Source organism: Bombyx mandarina, chromosome 09 (assembly GCF_030267445.1).
Source record: "Bombyx mandarina strain Sakado chromosome 09, ASM3026744v2".
In the NCBI taxonomy this organism is placed as follows: domain Eukaryota; kingdom Metazoa; phylum Arthropoda; class Insecta; order Lepidoptera; family Bombycidae; genus Bombyx; species Bombyx mandarina.
The window spans coordinates 1,347,225-1,373,699 of record NC_143216.1 but is presented as its reverse complement, the minus strand read 5'-3'; the positions used below and the strand labels follow the sequence as shown (position 1 = coordinate 1,373,699).

At 36.9% G+C, this 26,475-nt stretch overlaps 1 protein-coding gene across 3 annotated transcripts in view; it reads right to left on the bottom strand.

Annotated features, from left to right (window-relative positions):
• Nucleotides 1–17,274, bottom strand: part of LOC114247365 (puromycin-sensitive aminopeptidase) — a 29,181-nt gene extending 11,907 nt beyond the window's left edge. The window contains exons 1-6 of one of the 3 annotated variants that reach the window (XM_028180314.2): nucleotides 17,028–17,274; nucleotides 6,103–6,299; nucleotides 3,903–4,585; nucleotides 3,128–3,283; nucleotides 1,580–1,900; nucleotides 347–530 (exon numbers count right to left, since the gene is read on the bottom strand). In XM_028180314.2, the coding sequence (XP_028036115.2) occupies nucleotides 347–530; nucleotides 1,580–1,900; nucleotides 3,128–3,283; nucleotides 3,903–4,585; nucleotides 6,103–6,285 (1,527 nt within the window). In that variant the 5' untranslated portion in view covers nucleotides 6,286–6,299; nucleotides 17,028–17,274. Of the gene's footprint in view, nucleotides 1–346; nucleotides 531–1,579; nucleotides 1,901–3,127; nucleotides 3,284–3,902; nucleotides 4,586–4,853; nucleotides 5,196–6,102; nucleotides 6,300–17,027 lie in introns of those variants that run through there. The other 2 variants (XM_089729655.1, XM_028180317.2) reach the window with 2 other exon arrangements.
• Between the last annotated feature and the right edge of the window lie 9,201 nt (nucleotides 17,275–26,475).

Below are 26,475 nucleotides of genomic sequence, written 5' to 3'. Positions count from 1 at the left end.
GCAAATCAAATCAAAAAAAAAAAATTCAACATAAATGAAAGTACATATTTGTTGAACGTCAAAGAGAACTACCGCCAATTCACAAAAACTAGCCTCCGTCCTGAGAAGAACTGGCAAGAAACTCAGCGGGCATGTCTTTTTTATTCTTTTTTTTATTTTTGAATATATTTTTTTTTATATAAATTTTTACAATGAGTATTATAACGTAACAATTATTGAAATGCCCGGAGCGAGCAACTCATTCCCACTTTGTGCAATCTTCTAGATAATCATTGACTTTATAGTAAGCTTTATTGCACAGATGTCCTTTAATAGTTTGCGATACAATACACTGCGAATCCCTTACGTGATCAACTCCAAGGTACTCGATGTATGAAGCGAACCCCTCGTTGAGCCACAGGTCCGTCCACCAGCGCATGGTGACGAGGTTCCCGAACCACTGGTGCGCGAGCTCGTGGGCCACAGACACCGCAACGTTTTGCTTGTCGCGCGGTATCCCTTCCGCTTCGTCGTACAACAAAGACATTTCCCTGGCAGACATTATGAACTGACATTGTTTACTGGTGGTAGGACCTCTTGTCAGTCCGCACGCGTAGGTACCAACACCTATTTCTGCCGTGAAGCAGTAATGCGTTTCGGCTTGAAGGGTGGGGCAGCCGTTGTAACTATACTGAGACCTTAGAACTTATATTTCAAGGTGGGTGGCGGATTTACATTGTAGATGTCTATGGACTCCGGTTACTATTTAACACTGGGTGGACTGTGAGCTCGTTCACCCATCTAAGCAATAAAAAAATTAAAATAAAAGTTACGGGCATGAATATGGTTATTAATTTTTTTTGTTATTTAACGTGAGGATTTTATCACCAAGAACCTTACTGTTTGATAATCAGTCATAATTAGACAAATTGACATAATTATTTTGATTAGAACGCTGAAAAGCATTGAGAGTGGATCTAGAGGACCCGAAATGACGTGTTTAGGGCGATGACGGCTTTTCCCCCTCGCCTGGGTCGGGTATGTAGTTAGCGGCGGCCATGATAGGAGGGTTATCGTGTCGTAATAACCAGTAATGAGGAATGCTGAGGGTCGTGGCCTGGTCTGACAACTTTCTCCTGGATTATCCTGCGCCATTCCTGCCTATCTTCGGCTGTGTGGATAGCAACGTGGACAGAAGTGTTGAGAGCGGAGCGTATCTAGACCGACCAGCGTATATTGGACTTCTGCCTCTGGGTCTTATTCCACATACTACCTGGAGCCACTACGGTCACCCACAGTGCGTTTCCAGAGGTTTTTTTTGCCACGTACCATCCGTCTATGGAATGAGCTCCCCTCCACGGTGTTTCCCGAGCGCTATGACATGTCCTTCTTCAAACGAGGCTTGTGGAGAGTATTAAGCGGTAGGCAGCGGCTTGGCTCTGCTCCTGGCATTCCTAAAGTGGGCAACGGTAACCACTTACCATCAGGTGGGCCGTGTGGTCGTCTGCCTACAAGAGCAATAAAAAGAAACTTACCTGGTCTGTTACCAGCAGCTTCTAAATTGTCAAGTAACTATAGTAATTAGGTAAATGTCAATTACCTGAAAGTGATAAGTCCCCAGTTCTCCATGGCCCCGCTGGAGAATTCCGGTATCGCGATCATGTCTAGTTTGTCCAATACGTACGGAACTCCAAAAACATCCTCGTAATAATTGAGCAGTTTCGGTGTGATTCTTAAGGCGTAATTGGCTTTGCTTATCAGTTCCGGCCTTGCCCATATCCGTATTGGTTTCGTGACGTTGTCCTTGCTCACGTAACTGGTCTCCAGGGATGTGAAGTCGGACAGCACGAAAGCGACAAGGTAAGTCGACATATCCACGGAACGTTCGAAGTGCGTCCATTGCCATTTCGGTGTTTCGGTGCTGTGTGCAAAATTGATATTGATTTATTCAAATATAATCTTTTAACACCGATTTATATTGTGCGTGAAGTCGCGAGCCGAGCTTAGTGCTATTAAATCTATGTATATATACAAAAATGAATTGCTGTTCGTTAGTCTCGCTAAAACTCGAGAACGGCTGGACTGATTTGGCTAATTTTGGTCTTGAATTATTCGTGGAAGTCCAGAGAAGGTTTAAAAGGTAGATTGATATTTTATGAAAATGCTCGGAATTAAATGAAAATAACAATTTTGTTTTCCCTTTGATGTGTCCCGCATCGGACGGATTCCTTTAGTTTATTTTAAGTTTATTTTATACAATAGCTTAGGTCTTTTATTTATCGATTGAGGCACTACGAAGTCTGCCGGGTCAGCTAGTTAAAGTTATAAATTAACATGTTTTTGATAAGAACAAGGAATTATCATTTAAATAGTGTCAATTCATTCAATGTCAAGTAGACTCATTTTATTTGATAATAGTAATTTTGGTTATATATTTATTATACAAAATGGGGTCAAGTTCTAGCTTCTTGACATGTGCGACAAACGTTTTACATAAGCATATAAGTTTTAATGTAAATAAGATTTTTTCGTGTACATTATTTCTGCATAGCTGGTTTATCATATAAGTCAGGCTCTTTGATAAGTGAGTCTAGAACGTTTTCTACTAGCCGAGATTATCTGGATGGCTGAGCTATCATAATAATGCTATTTTTGGCAAATACTAATTAGTACACCATTTATTAGAATAATAGGCTATATTTGCATTTAGCAATATATGCAATTGGCAATATATGGTTTTTGGTAATTTTGCTATATATGCAATTATTTAAAAACAAACAATTATTGTCGAAAGTACATAACTTAAAACCACTTCAAATACAGAACATGTAACTAACTACATGTTATGTATTTTTTAGTTATAATTAAAAATTCTACAATTTACTTAAGTAAATCAAAATTACACTGCAAGGTATTATCAGTTTGACAGACTAGACATTTCATGAGTCTCATGATTTCATCAATGAGTTACTGTAAAAAATATTTGGAATTAGTCATTATCTTTCTCTAGTTTCTTTTATCGGTAGCGTATATATAAAAAATTACTACCCAATTAAAAGTGAATCTTAAAATTTAGAGTTTTATTTATAAACGTAATATCTTAAACAGACAGGAAAATATTTGAATGAGGAAATAAACAACTACTTACATAGGCTCCTGTGTTGCTACCTTCATGTTGGATAAAACAGTTAAATTCTGAGGATGTGCTATACTTATTTCGAATTTGGCTTTGAATGCTGGTTCATCGAAGCAGGGGAACACTGAACGTGCTGAGGTTGGTTCAAACTGAGTTACTCCTAAATATCTAAAATAAGTTACAAAATCAGAACAGAAGAAAAGATGGGTTTTCCATTACAACGTCTATGTAACTGGTGGTATTTCAAGTAAGCTTGTCCACGCAACTAAATAATAATAAAAAATTAAAATTAAAGTAAGAATTTCGTGATATTATGTGAATCATAGAGGACTGGAACTCTGATCATAATAATTTTTTATTATTATTCCTGAGTGTCATTTCAGTTGTAGTGCTTTAAGTTTTACTAGCATATTGAGTAGGTTTAACAGTGTCACTATAGTTTTTACTAGCGACCCGCCCTCGCTTCGCTTCGGAAACATTAAAACACACATGAAACCAAAAAAATAAAATAAAAAATAAATAAAAAAAGTAGCCTATGTTCATCAGGGACAATGTCGGCTTCTAATGGAAAAAGAATTTTTCAAATCGGTCCAGTAGTTTCGGAGCCTATTCGAAACAAACAAACAAACAAATCTTTCCTCTTTATAATATTATAGTATAGATATAGATTATTTTTGTGTTCAAAAATGGCATTTAGCATAATAATCGAGTCATCAGTGTCTCAAATGAGTAAAGAGAGAGGGGAAACTGTTAAATAAGACAAACTATAATAAATAATGTAAAGTACCTGTTTTCATTGTTGCTATCAACATATGTGCTCTTATAGAATCCAGTTAGCGTATTTGTTATATTTCCACTGAATGATAGCTGTAGAGTGTAATCCACACCAGGAGTAAGAGCCGAACCTAATGTCAGTAGCAATCGGTCACCAGTACCAACAGATGTGCCTATTATTTGTACACTGCGTACACTGCTATGTGTTATTTGAGTATCGACTGATATTGGGTTTGCTGTAGTAGTAATTGGAGTAGTAATCATTGGAGTTGTAATAATTGGAGTAGTAATAATTGGAGCAGTAGTTTCATTGATAATTTGGGACGGACTTTCAGTAGTTGGTGGTAAATTTGTGGTACTATTGTCAGGTGTTGTTGTATCACTAATACTCTCATTTTGTACATCACGTTTCACCTTGGTGTGTATTGTTTCAACTCTTTCATATATTTGTTCAGTGAGCTTTGAACTATTTATGACCAGTGCTTTGGAATGCAATATTATCTCTTTGACTCTGCGATTCGCTTTTAAGGTGATGTGCACATCTCCACTGAAGTTTGCTTTGTCTAAATCTGCCTTAATTTTGAGACGATAAAAGCTGGGTGTGACCGATGTGGGTAGTCTGAGATCTGGTGATGGTTTATCTGATACCCCAAATGGTTCGGCTTCATTCCAATATTCCGTAGATTTATTTGATATCTGTAATAGTGAAATTTATTTATTGTGCAACAGTGATGTTAATTTTGATCTTAAATTTAACAGTTACAGATCATTTTTCTATAACGAGCGGTAAATAAGGTTCATATATGATTTCAGTTTAAAATTAAAATCTGGTAGTCTTGTTAGAAATTAAAAAAAACATTAAAATATACAATTTTTTTTTTTGGGATGGGTAGAAATAAAATCTACAGCTTTCAAAAAATTCCATTCTTTGGTATTATTTTTAATAATTTTTTTCTATACTTACAGTTTCTTCAGCTTTTAGTTTAACCGCACAAAATAATATAAAAACTGATCGCAAAAACATTTTGTATGCATCTATTTAAAAAATAAAATTTCTTGTAAAATATCACAGTTGGATAACGTGTGGGTATATTTCACTAGTTTGCACAATTTTACCTATTTCTTATGTTAACATTAAAGGGTTAATTAAAAACATTTAAGTTTTCAAAATCAATTTGCTAATACCATTATTACAAAAATTCAAGCGAGCCGCAACTTAGTGCTGTCAAACGTTTTAACTGTCATTTTGAAATTGTCAATAAATTTCTTAGGTCTACGCAAACGCCGCGCGCCGCTCGTCAAGGAAAATGTTTTTACACAAATATAACTTTGTAGTACATAACATAATAAGGAGAGGCTCACGCGAAACTGCGAAATATATCATTCTCAGTTTCACTACCTAATAATAATTGTTAATATTTAATGTTTACATTAAAATGATAACGACTCAATAACGATATCAAATCTACAAGTTTGCTAGGTACAATTGGGTAAGATAAGAAATCCAATTAAATTTTATTCGATAAATTATCGTATGTTAAAACCCCTTTGTTAAAGTTCAAGTCTTTCTTCAATAAATGTTACCATATTACTATATTTGTGATGAATAGAGAGACGAGAGACAGAATGTAGTAAATTTTAATTCGAGTGCTAAAGGGCGTTCTTGTCAAAGAAAAAAATCATTGATAATTTATTAACTCAAGGTATGGCACTGATAGCCATTTTTATATAAGTTACTAACACATGATTAATGTTTTTCTTTATAATCTACCAAATCGAGGGCCCTTAATCTACTCGAAACAAACATAATAATTCCCACATCCCAAAAAAAATTCATATCAAAAAGTAAACATTTTGCATTGTTATTTAATATTGTGTAGGTTGAATCGTTAAATTCTGTACCTACTTAAGTTCCTGAGACTTTTTTTTAGGAAGTTCAAGAGCCCTTAGTGAAAACAGATTTTAAAATGATTACTTTCGTTTTTTGACATCAGCGATGCAAAGGGTGCATCTAAGTCACGGATGTTATGGATTATTTTCCACCTAGTTTAAAAACCAATTGTTAAACCATTTTGGTAATATCGCAGAATAGATATGAGAGATACGACTTTTCTCTGCAATGTATAAGGATGCTTTGAAATTTTTTGGTTAGTTAGTATGTTTTACATGTATGTGTGTTTGGAAACTTCTTGATGATTGAATTTCAAACTTACCGTATAAAAGGTAACGAAATGGGCTATTATTCCTACAATGATAGCTGTTAGAATGGCGAATATAAAGAAAGCTACGCAGATACAGTGGGAAATGAACACCCCTCCTCTTCTTTTGTATTGGATGTCATCGGGAGCTTGCGATTCGAACGCCAAAAACTGGTGACGACTCGATGATAGTGTCATCTTCTCATATCATGCTGTACAAAAAGATAGATATAGAAATAATTATTAAAATTATAGAACCTTATTCACCGGTAGGGTGTCTTGTGACCCGCACAGGTAGGTACCACCATCCCGCCTATTTCTACCGTGAAGCACTAATACGTTTAAAGGCTGGGGCAGCCGTTGTACTCTTCGATCAATAATAGGTTGTACTGTAAAAACGGAGACTTAGAACTTAGAACCCATCTTCTCAAGGTGGGTGACGGCATTTACGTTGTTGACCTCTATGGGCTCAGGTAACCACTTAACACCAGGTGGGCTGTGAGCTCGTCCACTCATCTTAGCAATAATAATAAAAATTTCATTAAGGCTAAGGTATTTCTTATTGCAATGCTTCAAAATAAAATACTCTTTACATGTTAAAAGCATGATTTGGCATGCCAAGTCAAAATTGTTAGAGGCATAAAACATGGATTTGGTCTTATTTTGTCAATGTTATAGCTATAGAACAAAAATATTACATAACATGATAACATGGATCTTCTTTATCGATCACGAAGATGCTTTTGCAAAATTATTTTGGGTTTACTTTGGGAGACTATTTGTTTAATTTTTTGTCATCGATGACAGACAACAATATAGCACACCCGCTACCGTCGTCTACCGACAATGGCAATGTCAGGGGCACACCGCACAACCAAGCCGCTGTCTGCTGATAACGTCACTACAACGTGCATTTGAAATAACTTATAAATAAACAGCTACACTGTGTTTTTGGACCACCTTAGTGGAGTATCACAAAAGAGGGTTATTTATTCATGTTTCTTAATAAACACATATGGCATATTAACAATATTCGGTTAATCCTTTACGAATTTTAATGTATGTTAACATAGCCAAAGAAGTCTGTTGTCGCGCTGAAGTTTCAATATCTGCTTTGTGTATATATTTTTCATGAATGAAAAAGCCAGGCAAACTAAGATCACGAAGACAGTATAAGGTGTCTAGGCTTTGCCAGGTTTAAAGGTGATATTCCTACGTCTGTCTTTAAAAAAATTAGCCTGCCAAGCTCTGAGTGAAGACGATGAGTTTTTTAATATTTAATTTTACTATCTTAACCCGTCACAGTTTACACTACAGTCATTGCTTCAAAATGAAGACACGACAATCTGTATCCAGACTTGTAATTGCGATCCCGTCCAGTCATCGTTCTCGTCGAACCCGTCGCTTGCGACGAAGGGCTCGGCGAGTAAATTAACCCACAGACACAGCCCACTGATATTCTCGCCGGATCTTCTCAACGGGTCGCATTTCCGATCCGGTGGTAGATTCTGCGAAGCACGGCCCTTGCTAGGGTTCGTGTTAACAAAAACGTCAGGTTTGAGCCCCGTGAGCTCACCTACTAGTTCGGTGAATCTAGAATGACCCCTCGAGGTTAATAGAATAGGTTGGGCCCCCCTCCTGGCTGAGCCCCCTCCTGGCTGAGCCTTTGCTCGCCCACCTGTCCTGGTGAAACTGGAAAGGCCTTCGGGCCACCAGTAATCTTTCAATCATAAAGAAAAAAAATCGATCCCGTGATTCAGCGACACGCGATCATTTCGCGATCATTTCACGCGATTACAAACGCTATTAATGGATGATGCAACGTGACCGTGTGTTTATTAAATGCAAGTGTAGGTATACTGAGCATCTGGTAGTTACAGATTGGTCTCGCCGCGCCGCCCGCCTCCCACCGCGTACACATTTGTGTTCATTATGTTTATTACGCACGTATTGTTTGGTTTGTTACGGTTATGCAATCATTTTTATTAAGCGCCTTTAGGTATACGTCGGTAATAAAATTACGAACGTCATCATAGGATTTAGATTTAAAAAACTCGTTAGCAAATCCCATCCCCTCATATTTGAGCCATTGCTGTTGTAACAATGTTAAAAAAATATATATCAATTTGAACAAAAGGATTATAAATTTGTTGTTATCTATTACCGATTCATGATACCTTTGAATTAATTTAATTACCTACCTAATTTAAATTCACACTTTTTGTGATGTTTAGGTTATAGGTATTCATTGTATTTTTATAGTATATGTTCTACAACTGGCTTTTTAGCTTTAAGACATAGGTTATTTAATCTTTCGCCTACTATGTATTATTGTTATTAGATATTTTAAATAAGTAAATCTTACACTCAATGCTCCCACCTACTTATTGCCCACGATTTTGAGGTTAGTGTGAAAATGTGATGATCATCACAGCTTAAAAAAATAACTCAGTAGGTAATTAAATACTGACCATGTGAAAATTAATAAAAAAACTAACATGAGAAATTTTAGGGTGGTAAATCTTATTTTTACCTTAAATCAGTAGTACCATACAATTTGAATAGAATTAGTTTAAATTTGATTTTTGCTATTTTTGGATGTTGTAGGTTAGCAAACCAGCTTACGGTCAATATGATGTTATCAGAATCTAAATAGACTTAACAGACACCGAAGTTTCAATGCTGCTGTCAACTTTAAGACACGGGCCGAAGGTTCAGTTTTATAGATTTATTTATTTAACTACATATATATGTACCAATAATACGAACATAATATGTATAGAAAATGATAAATATAATAAACATCTAGGCAATTATTCTGCTAGGTGGTAATTTTTATTTTAAATATCGCTTAAGGGCCGGACGGAAAATATATCATATCCATTAAAATTTTATTATATTTAACGAAAGTGCATATATATTGGATAAGTTCGTTATTATAAATATTTTCCGTTTCGGGTTGGAATGAAATAAATAGTTATCTGTCAGTCAACTACATAGTCTAATCTAAATAAATTAAAAGTAAAATTCGCAAATTAACATATACAGAAAATGGTGGCATTGTGATTTTTCGTGTCATTGAGAAGACACATCAACCGTACCGTTTCCTTATTTTGTCAATTTCAGCTTCTAAAGATGGCTATTACGTTGACTGCGCGTGAAGCGAGATATAATGACACTTTTGTAACAAAACGTTATTTCTTAGCATTGGCAGAAGCAGTAGATCGAATTTCTGTATAGCTTGTTATTGTTTTCAAATATGTAAATAGGTACTTTGTTTCTGATGTTATTGGCTGCCTCATTAAATGAGCCACTGCTTCGCGAATACCTACGCGTGTTCACAAGATGTTAAATACAAAACAAACAAATGTAATCTAAGCTGTGTTAGTTTGTGAATACGTAGGATGATCAAATCCATTTTTCACCGACTTCAAAAAAGGGAGGAGATTCTCAATTAGAGTTTAATTTTTAATGTGTGTTATGCACAACTTTTTTATAAGTGAACCAAGTTTGAAGTTTTTTACTTGAAAGTGGTCCCATTTAAATTTTATCAAGATATGTCCGGCAGTTTTTGAGTTATTGTTTTTTTATTGCCTTGCAGGCAGACGAGCATGCGGCCCACCTGATGGTGAGTGGTTACCGTTGCCCATGGACGTCAGCAATTCCAGGAGCAGAGCCAACCCACTGCCTACCGATTTTTTATCTCCGAAATTTTTATCTTCATAAAAAAATTCCGTAATAATGCATATCTAATTGTCTTTTATGATGACATAATGATATTTTTATTGCTATTGGATGAATTCCAGTTTTCGTTTTCTTAAAATTTTGTAATAAGCACAGGTAATATTGGAATCGTAATCAAAGACAGGCGTGCTGGATATTGGGGATAAATCGAACGCGAGTTTTGTTATCACTAATCACTATACCACTGAAGCGGTCGCATTACGAGGAAATTTTACAGATCTTTACTAAGCTGTTTCCCGACAAGCAAGGTAATTTGCAAATGAATGCTCACTAGTCAAACGCAAATTCTAATGACATGTACCTACAAAGAACGTTTGCTGTTCACCGTCTGTCTGAAGGTTACCATCACGGCGACGTAGTAACGTCAAAACTGACAATAATTTCATATCGCTGGGTTTTGATTTTTTCAATTTTATTCATACCTACTAGAGAATCCGTAGTAGTCGAAATTCGACTATAAGTAATTGGAATTGTAAGTTTGTACACTATTATGATTGTAGTTTATACTTCTATAATCACAAATTTCGCCAAGGCTACACTATAAAAAAATATGAATAAAGACAAACAATATTTAATCTATTCTCAATTTGACCACAGACGTCAAGAACAAAAGTTTGACAATAAATAGTATGCATGCGTGTGTGCGTCAAATACATGGTATGTAGTGTGTGTAATGTTTTCTTTATTAATTTAATGTATCTTTTATGCATTATTTAAAAAAAATATTAGCATTGTGCACTTCTTCTCTATATTCTGTATAAGTGTGGAAAATTTCATACTCCTCCGTCCCCGAATTTTTCGTAAAAAAGGGATACAAAGTTTTTGCTTCACGTATTAATATATAAATGTGACCACTTGTGATGCGAACTGTTTTTTATTTTTTTATTGCTTAGATGGGTGGACGAGCTCACAGCTCACCTGGTGGTTACTGGAGCCCATAAATATCTACAACGTAAATGCGCCACTCATATAAGTTTTAAGGTCTCAGTATAGTTACAACGGCTGCCACACCCTTCAAACCGAAACGAATTACTGCTTCACGGCAGAAATAGGCAAGGTGGTGGTACCTACCCGTGCAAACTCACAAGAGGTCCTACCACCAGTAATTATGCAAATTATAATTTTACGGGTTTGATTTTTATTATACGATGTTATTCCTTCACCGTGGAAGTCAATTGTAATCATTTGTTGAGTACGTATTTCATTAGAAAAATTGCTACCCGCCTGCAGGATTCGAACACCGGTGCATCGCTAGATACGAATGCACCGGACGTCTTATCCTTTAGGCCACGACGACGACAATGTTGCGCCGATCCCAGGTGAGTGGGAGAAGGGCAGGAGAATGGTGATGCACTGGCGGTCGTATGTCAGTAGAAAACATGTCTTTTTATGTGACGTACCATCCGGCTTTGGAATGCACTTCCCTCTTCACTGTTTCCTGAGCGCTACGACATGTAATTCCTCGACAAGGTTTTCGGAGAGTACTCAACAATAGGCAGCTGCTTGGCTGTGCTCCTGATAAAGCTGACATCCATGAGTAGCGCTAATCACTCACCATCAGATTTGCCGTGAGAGTTTATTTATATTGGCAATAAAAAAATAGATTAGACGAGCTATAGCTTTATGATGTCGTTTTAGTATAGCAGCACTTTATTTCGTCCCGTGGGCATCGTAAAGGTTAACACCTTGGCTGGGGCAAGTAAAATCATAAACCTTCATCTGTGTGCTTAGTGCGAGTTTTTTTACGTTTTCGATAGCGTTAAAGTTAACCCAGATTTGTATGGAGTTTTTAGCCTACTTTTGCCGCTAGGGACGCTGTCCCATACAAATTTGAGTTAACTAATATCCTATCGAGAGCGTTAAAAAACTCGCACTAAGCACACCGGTGCGACGGCGAGTCGAAATGCGCTCCCAACGATGTTTCCACCAGTGCGGTTTTTCTCGACACACTAGCACTAGGTTAGATTAAAATGCTAAGCTTTGCGAAGTCATACTGTATACAATTTATGGTATACGGTGTCGAACTCTTACATTTGAAATAATCGGTACGCACCAACGAGAGGGACGTAGTTTTCTTCAACCGCACCAGCTGAAAGTACTTTAGGGGGCCGATATGGGCCTATTCCGCAGTGAAGGTGCTATCAAGACACTCGGGGAATTTTTCACTCGAAGAAAATTTAGCATTAGTAGTGTTACTAGTGTTTTTCTTTTTTTTCCTACCTATGCTGATAGCCTTGGGAAGCTATTTTAGCTTCACTCTAGCGTGTAGGTCAGCTCTCAGGGCTCAAACCGGAGGTGTTGCCAACACTGGCCAAAGCAAGAGCAGTGCTTTGCAGAATCTACTACGGGATCGGAAACGCGACCCACTGAGAAGATCCGGCGAGAAACTCAGTGGGTTTATTAGTGGTAAGTCGTATTATTTACTCACTCTTACTGTTTGGGAATGGGATATGTTTACGGTTAATAGTAGCCGCTATGTACTAGATAAGCTTTTCCACCGATCTACGCTATTGAAGACTCGTTGCCATCAGGAAACATATTGCAATGTTGTAGAATGTCGGTCATGACCTCATATAATTTTATCACGCCATTACAGTGTATGTACATTACCGGTTTATTCTTATTATTATTATTACATCAGACGCAGAATGTTATTTTGAACTGCATAAATAGTCCATGTGGTTTTAGATATGTCTATTATAAAGGACAAAAAAGAAGAAAGACGTCTTATTATTTAATTTTGAAATTGATTTATTTTGATTTAGTTTGTGTAGGAGCTTAAATACTAGACTTTTAACTCGGTATCTCGACGAACCTAACGCTCGAAGATTTGTGTGTTACGTAAATTTATTTTAAAATTGAAATCAAAATAGTTCAGGAGTTTCCCAGATCTTCTATTCTATAGTGAACTATAGTTTTTGCTTACCTTTTTATTAATTTACTATAAAATTTATTATATTAACTATGATTGTTATTGTGTACAGTATCAATAAGTAAATTGATTAGATTGTACTTTTCTACCCACCTATGTAAAGCTCACCTTCTTTAAGAACGGTTAGCTGGTAGATAACTCAATTGTTGAGTTAAGCTCGCCATTTTTATAACTTTTCGTAATTATTATATTGTTTTAACTGTGTGTGTACAATAAAGAATAAAGAACATATAAACTTAACCAATAAATAGTTTTAAAAAAACCTTTTCCTTTTTCATAGGATAGAACTTGATCGATAAATGGTACCGACTTAATCACATAAGGCACTATAATCCCGTAAATCGATGTTTATGACTTTTGTCCAATATCCTTCTGTTATCATAAATGTGAAGAAATAAAAAAAAATGGATATTTTTTACTCAATCGTGCATAATAATTTAAAACCTTTAACAGCGTAAGGTAGTATGAGAGCGAGACATCGCGTAGTGGGTCGATCATATCGATCGCATTAGTACTACGAAGAATTACAGTCGATGGAAGGAATGCGCGTGTAACAACACGCATAAACATTTATAAAAAAACATAACATGAAGTAAGCTATTATCAGCGTCTGTTTAACCAAATAATTTGCTAATCATTAACGTAAATTAGACCTTAAAATCGACGTGTTTAAATGCTATTACTGCTTGAAGCTTTCTGATTGCTGCATGATTATCGTGGTTCCGGAGCACCGTGGCCAATTCGCATGCAGGCTGTGACGATAACGATGCCTTTTGCAACACGATATTATCGACATGTGGCTAAAAAGAATTATTTAACAGGGCATTATGGTGTAAAATTACATACTTTACATTTGCGCATCGAAGTTAACGATATTTGAACACTGCCTTTAAAAACCTTGAATAAAGGGCAGATAGATTTCTTTTTCAACCACAAGTTAAAATCGCCGAGTTCATAGTCCAAAGTGAAGTACAAAAACCTCCGAAAAATACTCCGAATAAATATCAAACAAATAGAACCCTAATTTGGTCACGTCAATTTGCTCGGAAGCACGAGCGTGTTCAGTGTGCATAGTGCAAGTTTTTTAACGTTCTCAATGGGGTAAAAGTTAACACAAATTTGTACATGCAGTTTGAATAACGCCCTTGACTGCGAACTTAGGCAAACGTTCCAACTCCGCAAAGATGTGAGTTACTTTTACGCTGTCGAGAACGTTAAAAAATTCGTACTAAGCACACTGATCAAAATACGAACGCGAAGTAAAAACGAAGTAAAAAAAATTGCACTCGAGAAATTAAATCTGTTGTGAAGTGAATATTTATTCATTTACAACGATTAATTCAAATTAGCCGGTCTGTCGGAACCTTTACTTTATTTTCTTGTAACAATTTATAATCTACACACAATAAAGTTATATTGTTGATTGAATATTATTTCTAAGCCGCGTGAGGGAAGTACACAATGTTTGTGGGAGCATTTTTAAGTTTTTTATTTCTTATGCGGGTAGACGAGCTCACGGCCCGCCTCGTGTTTAGTGGTTACCGGAGCCCATAGACATCTACAACGTAAATGCCGCCACCCACCTCGAGACATGAGTTGTAAGGTGTCAGTTACAGTACAACGGCTACCCCACCCTTCAAACTGAAACGCATTATGGCTTGAGTGCAGAAATAGGTAGGGTTGTGTTACCTACCCGTGCGGACTCACAAGACATCCTACCACCTATAGTAGCATAATAGATGTTAATTTTGATAATCATTGATATCGTTATTTAACGCAACCTATCACTGAAGATACGTCTTGGGCCCGGCGGAGCGCATGCTGGCGGTCTGTCCCACATGAGAGGCAATACCAATGTTTGCCAGAGCCAAACTTTGTAAACCCCATCGTCCGGAAGTCACGGTGGCCGTGGTGCCATCAAGCAAAGGTTCGGCAGGAAATGATGGCCACAGGTGCTGCCCAGTAAACGCATCATCTTGCCTTCTATTCAACCAGTCTCATCAGAGACTGATATGTGAGTTTGAGGGCGATATCAGTATTTAGTTCATTCTATTCCGACACGCCCCACCTATTGCCGCAAAGCGTCGGCGGAAAACCAGCGATTTCAATATATACATAATCTAATGCAAACCGGTCGATTTCTTGTCTTTTTTTTCATTTTTTTTATTGCTTAGATGGATAGACGAGCTCACAGCCCACATGGTCTTAAGTGGTTACTGGAGCCCATAGAAATCTACAACGTAAATGCGCCACCCACCTTGGGATATACGTTCTAAGGCCTCAGTATAGTTACAACGGCTGTCCCACCCTTCAAACCGAGACGCATTACTGCTTCAGCATGCATGCATGCAGAAATAGGCGGGGTACCTACCCGTGCGGACTTACAAAAAGTCCTACCACCAGTAACCACTAGTTGTCTTAATGTTACTTATTGTTGATGTATTTCTTTAAAAAAACCATGGATTTTACGACCTAAATTTACGTATACCTAACACCTGGCATGAGATATGAGACGGTCGCCAACAAAATTTTATCTAGATAATAAATTACAATAATTATCAAAAATGTTTTGTTTATACAGAGATAGCAATGGCGTGCAAATAAAAAATAGTTAATTCATTATTCTAGCACATTACATCATATATCACGAACAGTCTATTTGCTTAATAAGTCAGCATGGATATGTATCACCGACCTGATTATTTTTGTCGCAAAGGAGTAATGCAGTTTGAAGATTGGGATAGCTGTTTGTAAAATAATTATACTAGTCAGTTACGAATTCACTCAATATAGGTGGCGGTATTTAAGTAATGATGTCGATGGGATACTGTAACTATACAAAGGCAACAAAAAACAAAAAGTGTGAGCTATCATAATCTCAAAATATTTATTTATTTGCTTAAAATATAGTAGGTACTGATATATTGTTGTAGCTAGATAATTTTTTATATATTTCTTTCGATTGAACCTCGTTAAGCTGTGGCCAGTTCCGCCAACGATGTATGAAAAATATTCCCTTATATATTCTAAAATTATTCTATAAAACATACAATATAAAGATAAAATAATTACGAGGACAATGAAATGAAGAAATTAGCGAAATAGATCAAAATTATAGATATTCCGCCATACACGCGACAATTAATTTTTAGATTAAACTCAAAATCGAATAGAGGGAGGGTATTTAAATGAATAAATATTTTCAAACAAGAAGGGTCGTAATATATGCAATATGAGCAGAAAAGAATTGATTTCCTAAACAAGTCATAAATACATATTGCCATTGAGTTAGTACTTTTTTATTTATTTTTTATTGCTTAAATGGGTGGACGAGCTCACATTCCACCTGGTGTTAAGTGGTTACTGGAGCCTATAGACATCTACGACGTAAATGCGCCACCCACCTTGAGATATAAGTTCTAAGGTCTCAACGTCAGGTTAAAACGGCTGCCCCACCCTTCAAACCGAAACGCATTATTGCTTCATGGCAGAAATAGGCAGGGCGGTGGTACCTACCCGTGCGGACTCATAAGAGGTCCTACCATCAGTAATTACGCAAATTATATTTTGCGGGTTTGATTTTTGTTACACGATGTTATTCCTACGCTGTGGAAGTCAATCGTGAGCATTTGTTAAGTACGTATTTCATTAGAAAAATTGGTACCCGCCGGCGGGATCCGAACACCGTTGCATCGCTAAATACGAATGCACCGGACGTCTTATCCTTTAGGCAACGACGACTTCAAGGAGAGGAAGAAGCGCAATGGAGTGTTAAAACTGCGTCAGATGAGACTGCTGTCTTCATCTATCCCCTGGTTTTTTATTGTTATACATCGCGTGGACCGTCATAAAATGTAAATCTTAAAATATTTTATGCGTTTAATACGTCAAAAGCAGCAAATATAAAACTTATAAATTTATACAATTTAGTAGATAAAATTGACGATTCGTGTCAAAGCACAATATTAGTTTTAACACTTAGTTTCCAGGTAACAAATACAGATTTGAAAATGTTTCATAAAAAGAAATAATCACAGAGCTAACTGAAATACAAATTCCTATCAATCATAACCTATGCTACGTAATAATTTACATGATGAATCCGATTGCGGGTTATACCGAATTAACTAATGGAATATTAATAAAAGAAATGATTACTTATTGGCTTGCGTATGGAGCACACGTGATAAACGTTTAATACTTTACAGAAACTGGTAAAAAATCTGGAAGTCATTTTGGAAATAATATAAAATTGAACACCTACCGTCATCCAGGTCGGAATAAAAGTCTGTAGTAACGAAAAAATTATAAACACTAAAGATTTTTAGACTTGGAAAACGAATTTCAATTCACTAGAAATTTATAATAGAAAAATTGTGTTACTCGTAAGACTTGCGCACGCGCGACCGAACTATGGCGATATGTACACCTGCTATGAGAATACTTTACGTGTATACCAACCGTTATAACACTAACCGCAGACCACCAGCGTTTTGGTTAAACGGCTGTATCCACGAGAGATCACATCTGTTGGTTACCTGTTGAGAAAAGTGTGACGTCGACCGACCTTGCGATAATGTGGTCACAGTTTATATTGCTTTTGGATGTGTTTTTTCTCTTCGCTTCTTTAGAGGCAAATGAATTGTTATTATAACGATTCACGTGATACATTCAAAAATAAAACCAATAATGTTTTTACCAGAGGATTATGGTGTGCGGACTATTTGATTTGGTATTGAACTAAAATGAATATGATAAATACGTACATCATTAATGCGATGCTGATATTAAATGAAAATTGATAGTGTATAGTGTTAATACTGTCACTGTTAATAACATTTGCTAAATTTACGTTGCGGAATCTACAAATTTTAATGAAACTATTATTCAGGCAATCGTGTAGACTGTTGAACGCATCGATAGGTACATTATGTCAGCCTATCAAAGTGTTAGAACGAAATGCTTGAAGAATCGTTTTTGTAATAACCGTCTTAATTACCTTTAACCTTTAAGGTTTAATCTCGCGTCGACGATCGGTCAGTTGTCGTGAATACAGATACTGTAAAGCATTCCGTCACACGTCATCCTCTTCACAACATCTTCCCTACCTATTCGGTGGTAGTCTAACTAGCTGGGAGCCAACTACGTCCGGACGGGTAGGTGAGCTCACGGGCTCAACCTGAGAGAATTTGCTAACACTAGCCCTAGCAAGAGCAGTGCTTCGCAAAATCTACCACCGCATCGGAATCACGGCCAACTGAGAAGATCCGGCGAGAAATTCAGCGGGCTATAATTCCGTCGGAAATAATAAATACAATGACAAACAAAAAATGCAAGACTAAACCGTATACAGTTTTAATTATGTCCACGGTTCGCGGTAACCCAAAAATTATAATATTTATTTTGCTGTTCGTTCCCTTAGTATTATTCCCCGAGAAGAACACGAAACAAACAACTGTAGCAACTGAAGTTCCGACAGAAAATATCTCTAATAAAAGTCGACCTAACGTATTCATTTCTCGGTTTCCGTTCATACTCGTAAAATAAGAAACTTATTTAGAATGATTTTCGGTGTGTCTCTGTGTGCTATATATAACTTTGATTTACTCATAAAATGTGTTTGCTGGAAGTTTGTTAATGTAAAAGAAATCTATTTTTTTTTAAAAAAAACCAAAAATCAATTAAGCAAAGGGATGTAGCAGTGGTGTGTATAGACAATCCAGGAGGAAGCAAAGGATTAGATTTGAACGGCCTAAATGCAGCCTACGTTGCTTACATGATAATTATGTTATAATACTTCTAGATTGATGAAGGATTTTATGACCCACCTCGTATTTAGTGAACGCCGTTCGCACATTGAGACATGAGGTTTAAGACCCAAGGTCCTTCTATATTGGCTGCCCCACCCTTCGATCTGGAACGCATGATCTCTTCGCGGCAGCTACACGATGTATCGTAATATTATTATCCCCCAAAGAAAACATTGATGAATCGCCCCGTCCCAGCACTAAGCACAGCCCTATCGTATTACTGCATCACTATCATCTCTGAATGTCATGTATGCAATTCGTTGGCGTATTTAATAAAATGAACAAGACAATTAAATCAATTCATAGCTGACTGCCAAGCGATCATTTGGTCGTCATCGAGGGCAGATGCAGGTACGTTTGTACATCTCTATTTGTTTTAGCTCAAATAATTCTTGTAGGAACCTCAACACTGACTCACCAGCTACAGCTGATGAGTTTTTTGGATAGCTGGGTACCGGAGTCTATAAGCATAATGGTACTATCCACTTAGAGAACATGGTAGTCTCAATCATACTCTATAACGGTTTAGCTGTGTCGAGGCCTAAGATATCATCACCATATCTCGTAAAAGTCGACTAACGTATTCACAGGAGAATAGTCACAAGGTTGTTTGAACATTATACCGGCGTACTGTGATCACCAACCGGCACTTACTGGTATATAGCGTATTATCAACCCGCGTGGAGGGTACCAGTTTGCTTAGTGCGAGTTTTTTAACGTTCTCGATAGCGTAAAAGTAGCTCTTGTACGGAGTTGGAACGTTTGCCTACCTTTGCCGCTAGGGGCGCTGTTCCAACTACATACAAATTTGAGTTTTCTTTTATTGCTTAGATGGGTGGACGAGCTCACAGCCCACCCGGTGTTAAGTGGTAGCTGGAGCCCATAGAAATCTACAACGTAAATGAAGTAAAATAAATGAAGTAAAATTGGATGAACATTTTTATTACTTCACTAGCGGCCCACCCCGGCTGGGTTACATTATAGGAGTTTTAGTAAGGATCCCTAATTTTTTTTAAAATATTATAAATATAGCCTATGTCACCCAGGGATAGCATAGCTTTCCAACAGTGAAAGAATTTATCAAATCTGTTCAGTAGTTTCAGAGCCTATTCAATACAAACAGACAAACAAATCTTTCCTCTTTATAATATTAGTATAGATAGTATAGATAATTACGTTTTTTTATTGCGTAGATAGATGGACGAGCTCCCAGCCTATTTGGTGTTCCTGAGGCCATAGACAACGTAAATGCGCCACCCACCTTGAGATTTAAGTTCTAAGATCTCAGTATAGTTACAACGGCTGCCCCACCCTTCAAACCGAAACGCATTACTGCTTCACGGCAGAAATAGTCAGGTGGTGGTACCTACCCCAGCGGACCCACAAGAGGTCCTACCACCAGTAAGAAAGAAAAAAAAAACTTCAGAGGTGTCAAGGGACAATTAGTGAAGGAATTGTAATTTTTTTTTAAGTTATAATAATAAATTACGGCATTATGAAGAAGAAAAAAACAATACTATGAACTAAATTACCTACTATTGTTGAAACGCTATCTCGAGAAACTGTACTCATTACGCGAACCAATCGGATACGAGCAATGTCACGCGATAAGCGCCTACACGTTGATTGGTCAGAATGACGAATCTAAAAAGTGTCGTGACAACTTTTCGTAAGAATTTTTTCCGTCTATCCCCCTTTCACAACGCGCGATAAGGAACTTCGTTCCAAAAATTGAGTTAACTTTTACGTTACCGAGAACGTTAAAAAACTCGCACCAAGCATACATGATCCTGCCTATATTTCTTATTATTTAGTGTTCAACTGTCTTACAGCCTTCTTGGTGTTATGTGGTTACCGTAGTCTACCTACCGGAGGTTACCTTGAGACTTGAAGTCTCAGTCCTATAGTACAACGGCTGTTCGGCCTTTCAAACCGGAACGCATTACGGTTTCGCGGCAGAAATAGGCGGGGTGTTGGTACTTACTTGTTCGGGCCAAACCAATAGTATAGCCACAGCCATATATTTTAAAGTGTACTTTCCTTCATCAGGCAAAGCAAGGTTTGCTTGTTTTAAACAAATTAAACAGTTCTTTGTGATCGGCGAATCGAGTTGACCCTTATAACTATAAAGCAAGCTTTAGAGGCAGGCCTGCTTTATTGCTTGCCTCTGGCGGTTTAATAAAAATACAGCCAACAGATATCCACTCTTTGATATGCGGGTTCCGTACAAATATTCGTTTATTTAGATTTTAAAAAAAGTAGATATTGATTACTATTTGACTATCATACCTACTGCTAGTGACCTGAATGGGTTATAGTGTCTTCACGGAACGTGTAGTGGAGCTCATGGGGCTCAGCCTGGGTGACTTTTCTAACAGGCCTTAGAATAGCAGACTGGTTTACCAACTATTTAAGGAACCTTATTTTGCAAATGTCGTTAGCACGATCGAAGTTTTCTCCGGGTATCTTCTATTCTATTGTTAGTCCCACTGGAATGTAGATGTATTTTACCCACAAATGAAAATGCTTTACGGTACTACTTAATCGTGAGTTTGTCTAATAACTCTTTGTCAATGGTAGGAGAGGGGTATAGTTCAGGTACTGATATATTTAATCTTTGTAAGTCTGAAGTTGAGTTGTAGTAATAATTCAATTGTACCCCAGGATTCAGATTCTAGTGTGCAGCCGTAGTGTTTGGAATATTGGTGTTTTTTTTTGGCCTTGTAGGCAGATGAGCATACAGCCCACCTGATGATGAGTGGTTACCGTCGCCCATGGACTTCCGCAATGCCAGGGGCGGAGCCAAGCCTCTGCCTACAAAAAAGAGAAGTGTTTTTAAAAAGCCTGCAAAAGCATAAAAGAGAATGCGGTTCGTTGTAAAATGGGTTCATATCAAATAAGTTCACTAAGTCGAAATACAGTTGAGACTTGAACCGCATGTTTCTATGAGTTTCAGTAAGCGCATAACGTAAGGCTAGGTGGTGCGATGACCTCCGAAAATTGGCCGGCAAGAAGTGGATAAGGAGAGCCGTAGACCGGGCTCAGTGGTGGGGATTGGGAGAGGCCTATGTCTAGCAGTGGGCGACTGTGGGCTGTTGATGATGATGATGATGATGTAAGGCTAGTTGTGAGCTCATTAACCCAATAAGACAATAAAAATAAATATATCATTAGTCAGAATTGCGTTTCAAGATTAGCAGGGTTTGTCTAATTTTCTATCACACTCGGGTACCCTAAATTGTTATGCGACTACACCAGATGTCGCGTATTGATATCAAATGACCTTTCCTAGCGTATGTACCTTGAAGAAGAAATTCTCATATCCGAAAGCAAAAGGTCAAATTTTATTTGTTGAGCGAACAAAACCTCTTATTGCAATAGTTTCATAGTGAACTTTTATTGCGTTTAAAATAAAACATGTTGCCATGTAGTTGGTGAGTGTATCGCCTACCCGATTGTAAGCGGTCAGAATCTCTGTGGTATATCAACAATGCTAGAAGCAGAGCCAAGTTTTTACTTTCGCTGGGGATTCTTGTCAAGGGTTTTGATGTTTGAAGGAGGAAATGCACGAGGGAAATGCATGGAGGGGCCTCAATTACACAGCCGATGGAACACGCCAAAAATTATCTCTGAAAACATTGTATTTGATTGTACTCCATAAATTGTTTTGACAAAATAAATTACTTTTACTGGTGGTAGGACGTCTTGTGATTCCGTACGGGTAGGTACCACCACCCTGCTTATTTCTGCCGTGAAGCAGTAATGCGTTTCGGTTTGAACGGTGGGGCAGCCGTTGTAACTATACTTGAGACCTTAGAACTTGTATCTGAAGGTGGGTGGCGCATTTACGTTGTGGATGTCTATGGGCTCCAGTAACCATTTAACACCAGGTGGGCTGTGAGCTCGTCTATCCATCTAAGCAATAATAAAAAAAAATCGTACAAGAACATTCGGACCGTATATCTACCGAGCAGTAGCATATCCGCTCAGTGGAAGATCTTCCTTATGACGCTTTCATCAAATAATCGTTTGCTGGCACTTCACCATAAATGTCAGCGAAAGATACACGTGTAATTTCAACATCTCGGTTTCATCAACATTTTGTTTTATCTTTTTAACAAAAGCCGAAGCGTGGCTTGCTGATCTTAAACAATTCTTAGGAAATCATTTGAACAATAAACGCCGTCATTGCTACGCAAGTATAACATCTTAATCATTAATTATAGTTATCAGACTATCAGCTGTTGTTATGCGTGTCATTATCATTGTCAATACGCTGTCAACACGTTGACAATTTTTTTCAATATTGGAATGAAGTTCCTTATGGGACGATGCGGAGGGGTACCCTAACTGGGAAAAAACGTCCGTAACGTAAGATTTTTATTATTTATGTATAGTCTTATTATGATGCCTATACAGTGTCTAATGTAAAGTCTACGTGATGACGGTTATTATTATTATTCATATAAATAGCTGTTTCTTTGTATATTATTTATATTATAATATATTTTTTATAAATCATTGTGAATAAAATAAAGTTGATAGCTTTGTAAAGTAGTTTTTTATTTATTTTTATCAATAAAAAAAACATAATAAAAAAATTATACCCGAATAATTATTTTCTTTATATCTCGAATAGAACTTAAAATTAATATTTTTTTTATAAGGAACTTCGTTCCTATCCGGTGTCCCACGACACTACACATCTTTTTATTGTGACAGATGTTAAGTTGCCTCCTAGCCCCCATATAAAGTCTGTCATTCATGGACAACTCTGCCTTTAGTTAGGTTTGATGAATTGAACAGATTGAGTTCGATCAAGCTGACTAAGGTACGGACTGACGGACTGACCGAAAAGTCTGTTTACCCGATCCGGCGGCTTCAAGGCTTCAATGTCATTTGAACTGGGTAGATGGACTGGCTGAATGACGTTCCACCCAGGGTTAGATTCTCACTAGAGAGTTCGAAGTTCGAAATCGGAAATTAAAAAGGTTTTTTTTATTGCTTGACCGGTGGACGAGCTCACAGCCCACCTGGTGTTAAGTGTTCACTGGAGCCCATAGACATCTACAACGGAAATGCGCCACCCATGTTGAGATATGAGTTCTAAGGTCTCAGTATAGTTACAACGGCTGCCCCACCCTTCAAACCGAAACGCATTACTGTCTTACGGCAGAAATAGGCGGGGTGGTGGTACCTATCCGTGCGGACTCACAAGAGGTCCTACCACCAGTAAAAATGTTGCTAATGTTTTTATTGCACAGACAGGCGAGGGAGCATTCAGCTTATGTGGTTTCACATGGTTCTTCCTTGTGGGTATCGCTTTCGACGAAGTGGTCATCACTTCAGGCGTCGGTGGCAAGCTTCACAAGCCGCCACTCCTCTCTGACGGCCGCTCTCCTCGTGTAATGATGATGGGCCATTCAAATGGTTACCGAAGTTCATAAAGGTCACAACGTGGACGCCACCACTAACCCTGAAAGACAAAGCCGAAGTGTGAATCTCTGGAAATTTTCATTAAAAAACTCGACATCATCATCGAAATTATTAAGTGTATTATCTATCGACTTTTGTCTTTTACCGGATCAAAGTCAGGACGATTTCCGCAAACGTCTTAAAAAGACAATAAAAAAAAAAACAATAGCGAAAACCTCTTTGGATAAAGATTCCGAATATTTAGCCTGGGTCCGGTAGAGCACGTTAGTTAAGATAACCAAGCCGTATTTATTTTAATCCAGTATAAAATATAAGTCTAACCTATTTTCACAATAACGAATTATAATAATGTATTCGCGGAATAATTTAAATGTTTCGCCAATACAAAACTAGATTACATATTATATTTTTTCCTAACATGAAGGTTACGAAAGTTCAATGACACGCGATTTGATATCTCTGCTGTTTGCTAATCACTTGTGACGTCACTGGTTTTAATTATTATAAAAATAGTCTACAAATCTAATTGAGTATGTCTTTGAAACGGAAAAGCGGGCGCAGTTTTGCAAGAGCCTTTACTACCTATATATAGCTTTTTTTCTCAACATTTGATTAGGGAAAGTTTTCTTTGAAATCTAAGTATTGAACTACAAACGTGTCCAAAAAAGCTATTGTTTGATCTAATCTGTGATTTTTCGATTATAGTCTGTAATCTGAAGCCTGTTCTCAACTAGGCATTACTACGAGTATCATACCCGACTAATGGCTGTAAAAAAAAGAGTTATTATCTGGTGGTAGGACCTCTTGTGAGTCCGCGCGGGTAGGTACCACCACCCTGCCTATTTCTGCCGTGAAGCAGTAATGCATTTCGGTTTAAAGGGTGTGGCAGCCGTTGTAACTATACTGAGACCTTAGAACTTATATCTCAAGGGGGGTGGCGCATTTACGTTGTAGATGTCTATGGACTCCAGCTACCACTTAACACCAGGTGGGCTGTGAGCTCGTCCACTCATCTAAGCAATAAAAAAAAACATTACTTTTACTTCGTAGAATATTAATTTTTTGAAACACTAAAACATTGCTACGTCACATAATACCTTTTTAATTGTCTAGATGACTATACGAAACACAGACTTATTAAAAAAATCTGACTGCGAAATTTACTTACCTTTTTTTAGTTTTTAATATTTATTGATATTGTTGCATAAAAATGCTATAAAATCTACAATATAATTTCAAAATTATCAATCACTTAATTTTATTATTATATGCATCATCGTAGTTCATGGACTAACAATATGAGTGACACAAACAGCTACGTCAGTTTGAACAAATAAATATTGTTTTCTTAGAAAACAACGTGGAAGTATCAGAACATCAAATCGATGTCTTATGATATTATAACGTCGCATTTGTCAAAATCCTTTGCTTACCTACACCGCGAAGCATTATTAGAAATATATCATCTACATATTAATACGTGAAGCAAAAACTTTGTATCCCTTTTTACGAAAATTACGCGGACGGAGGACTATGAAATTTTCCACACTTATAGAGAATATAGAGAAGAAGTGCACAATGCTAATTTTTTTAAAAATAATGCTTAAAAGATACATTAAATCAATAAAGAAAACATTACACACACTACATACCATGTATTTGACGCACACACGCATGCATACAATTTTTTGTCAAACTTTTGTTCTCAAATTGAGATTAAATATTAAATTTATGAGAAAATTTGGAAAAAAATTAGTGCACATAAAAATGTACATAACATTTCGAAAATAATCGATGTAATTATGCAAATAAATTTTGTGACTAAATCTAGATATATTTTATTTTATTTATTGGGTACCAACATGTAATACATCGGCACAGACCATTATTACATGTCTCATATACATTGATTTCACACTAAATGCTAACACTGACTGTATGCAATGAAAAAAAAGCGGTTCATTGTATAAAAAAAAAAAGAAACTATATATAACATTACATGAAGACCTTAAATTATTATACATACATATAGATATGACGCTGGCTATAATCAAGGTTTGTGATTGGATCTTATGTTACAATCCAGTATGCGTAGCTATTTTTTTAATACTCTCTACGCCTTTGGAAAATTAAGTGCAGGGTCGTTTTTTGCTATTTTAAAACGGAAGGAGTTACTATAAATGTCATATCTATTCCAATCGCGAATAAGTCATATTCACATCTCTCAAGATGTACGCCAATATTAAAGTTCTAATGAATATAGCTTGAGTCATCGCTTTGTATAATATGAGCTGTATGCTCATATACCCGAAGTTTTTTTTTTATTGCTTGTATAGATGGACGAGCTCACAGCCCACTTGGTGTTAAATGGTTACTGGAGCCCATAAACATTTACAATGGAAATGCGCCACCCACCTTGTGATATAAGTTCTAAGGTTTATTTCTTATTGAGTCTCTTATTTGTGA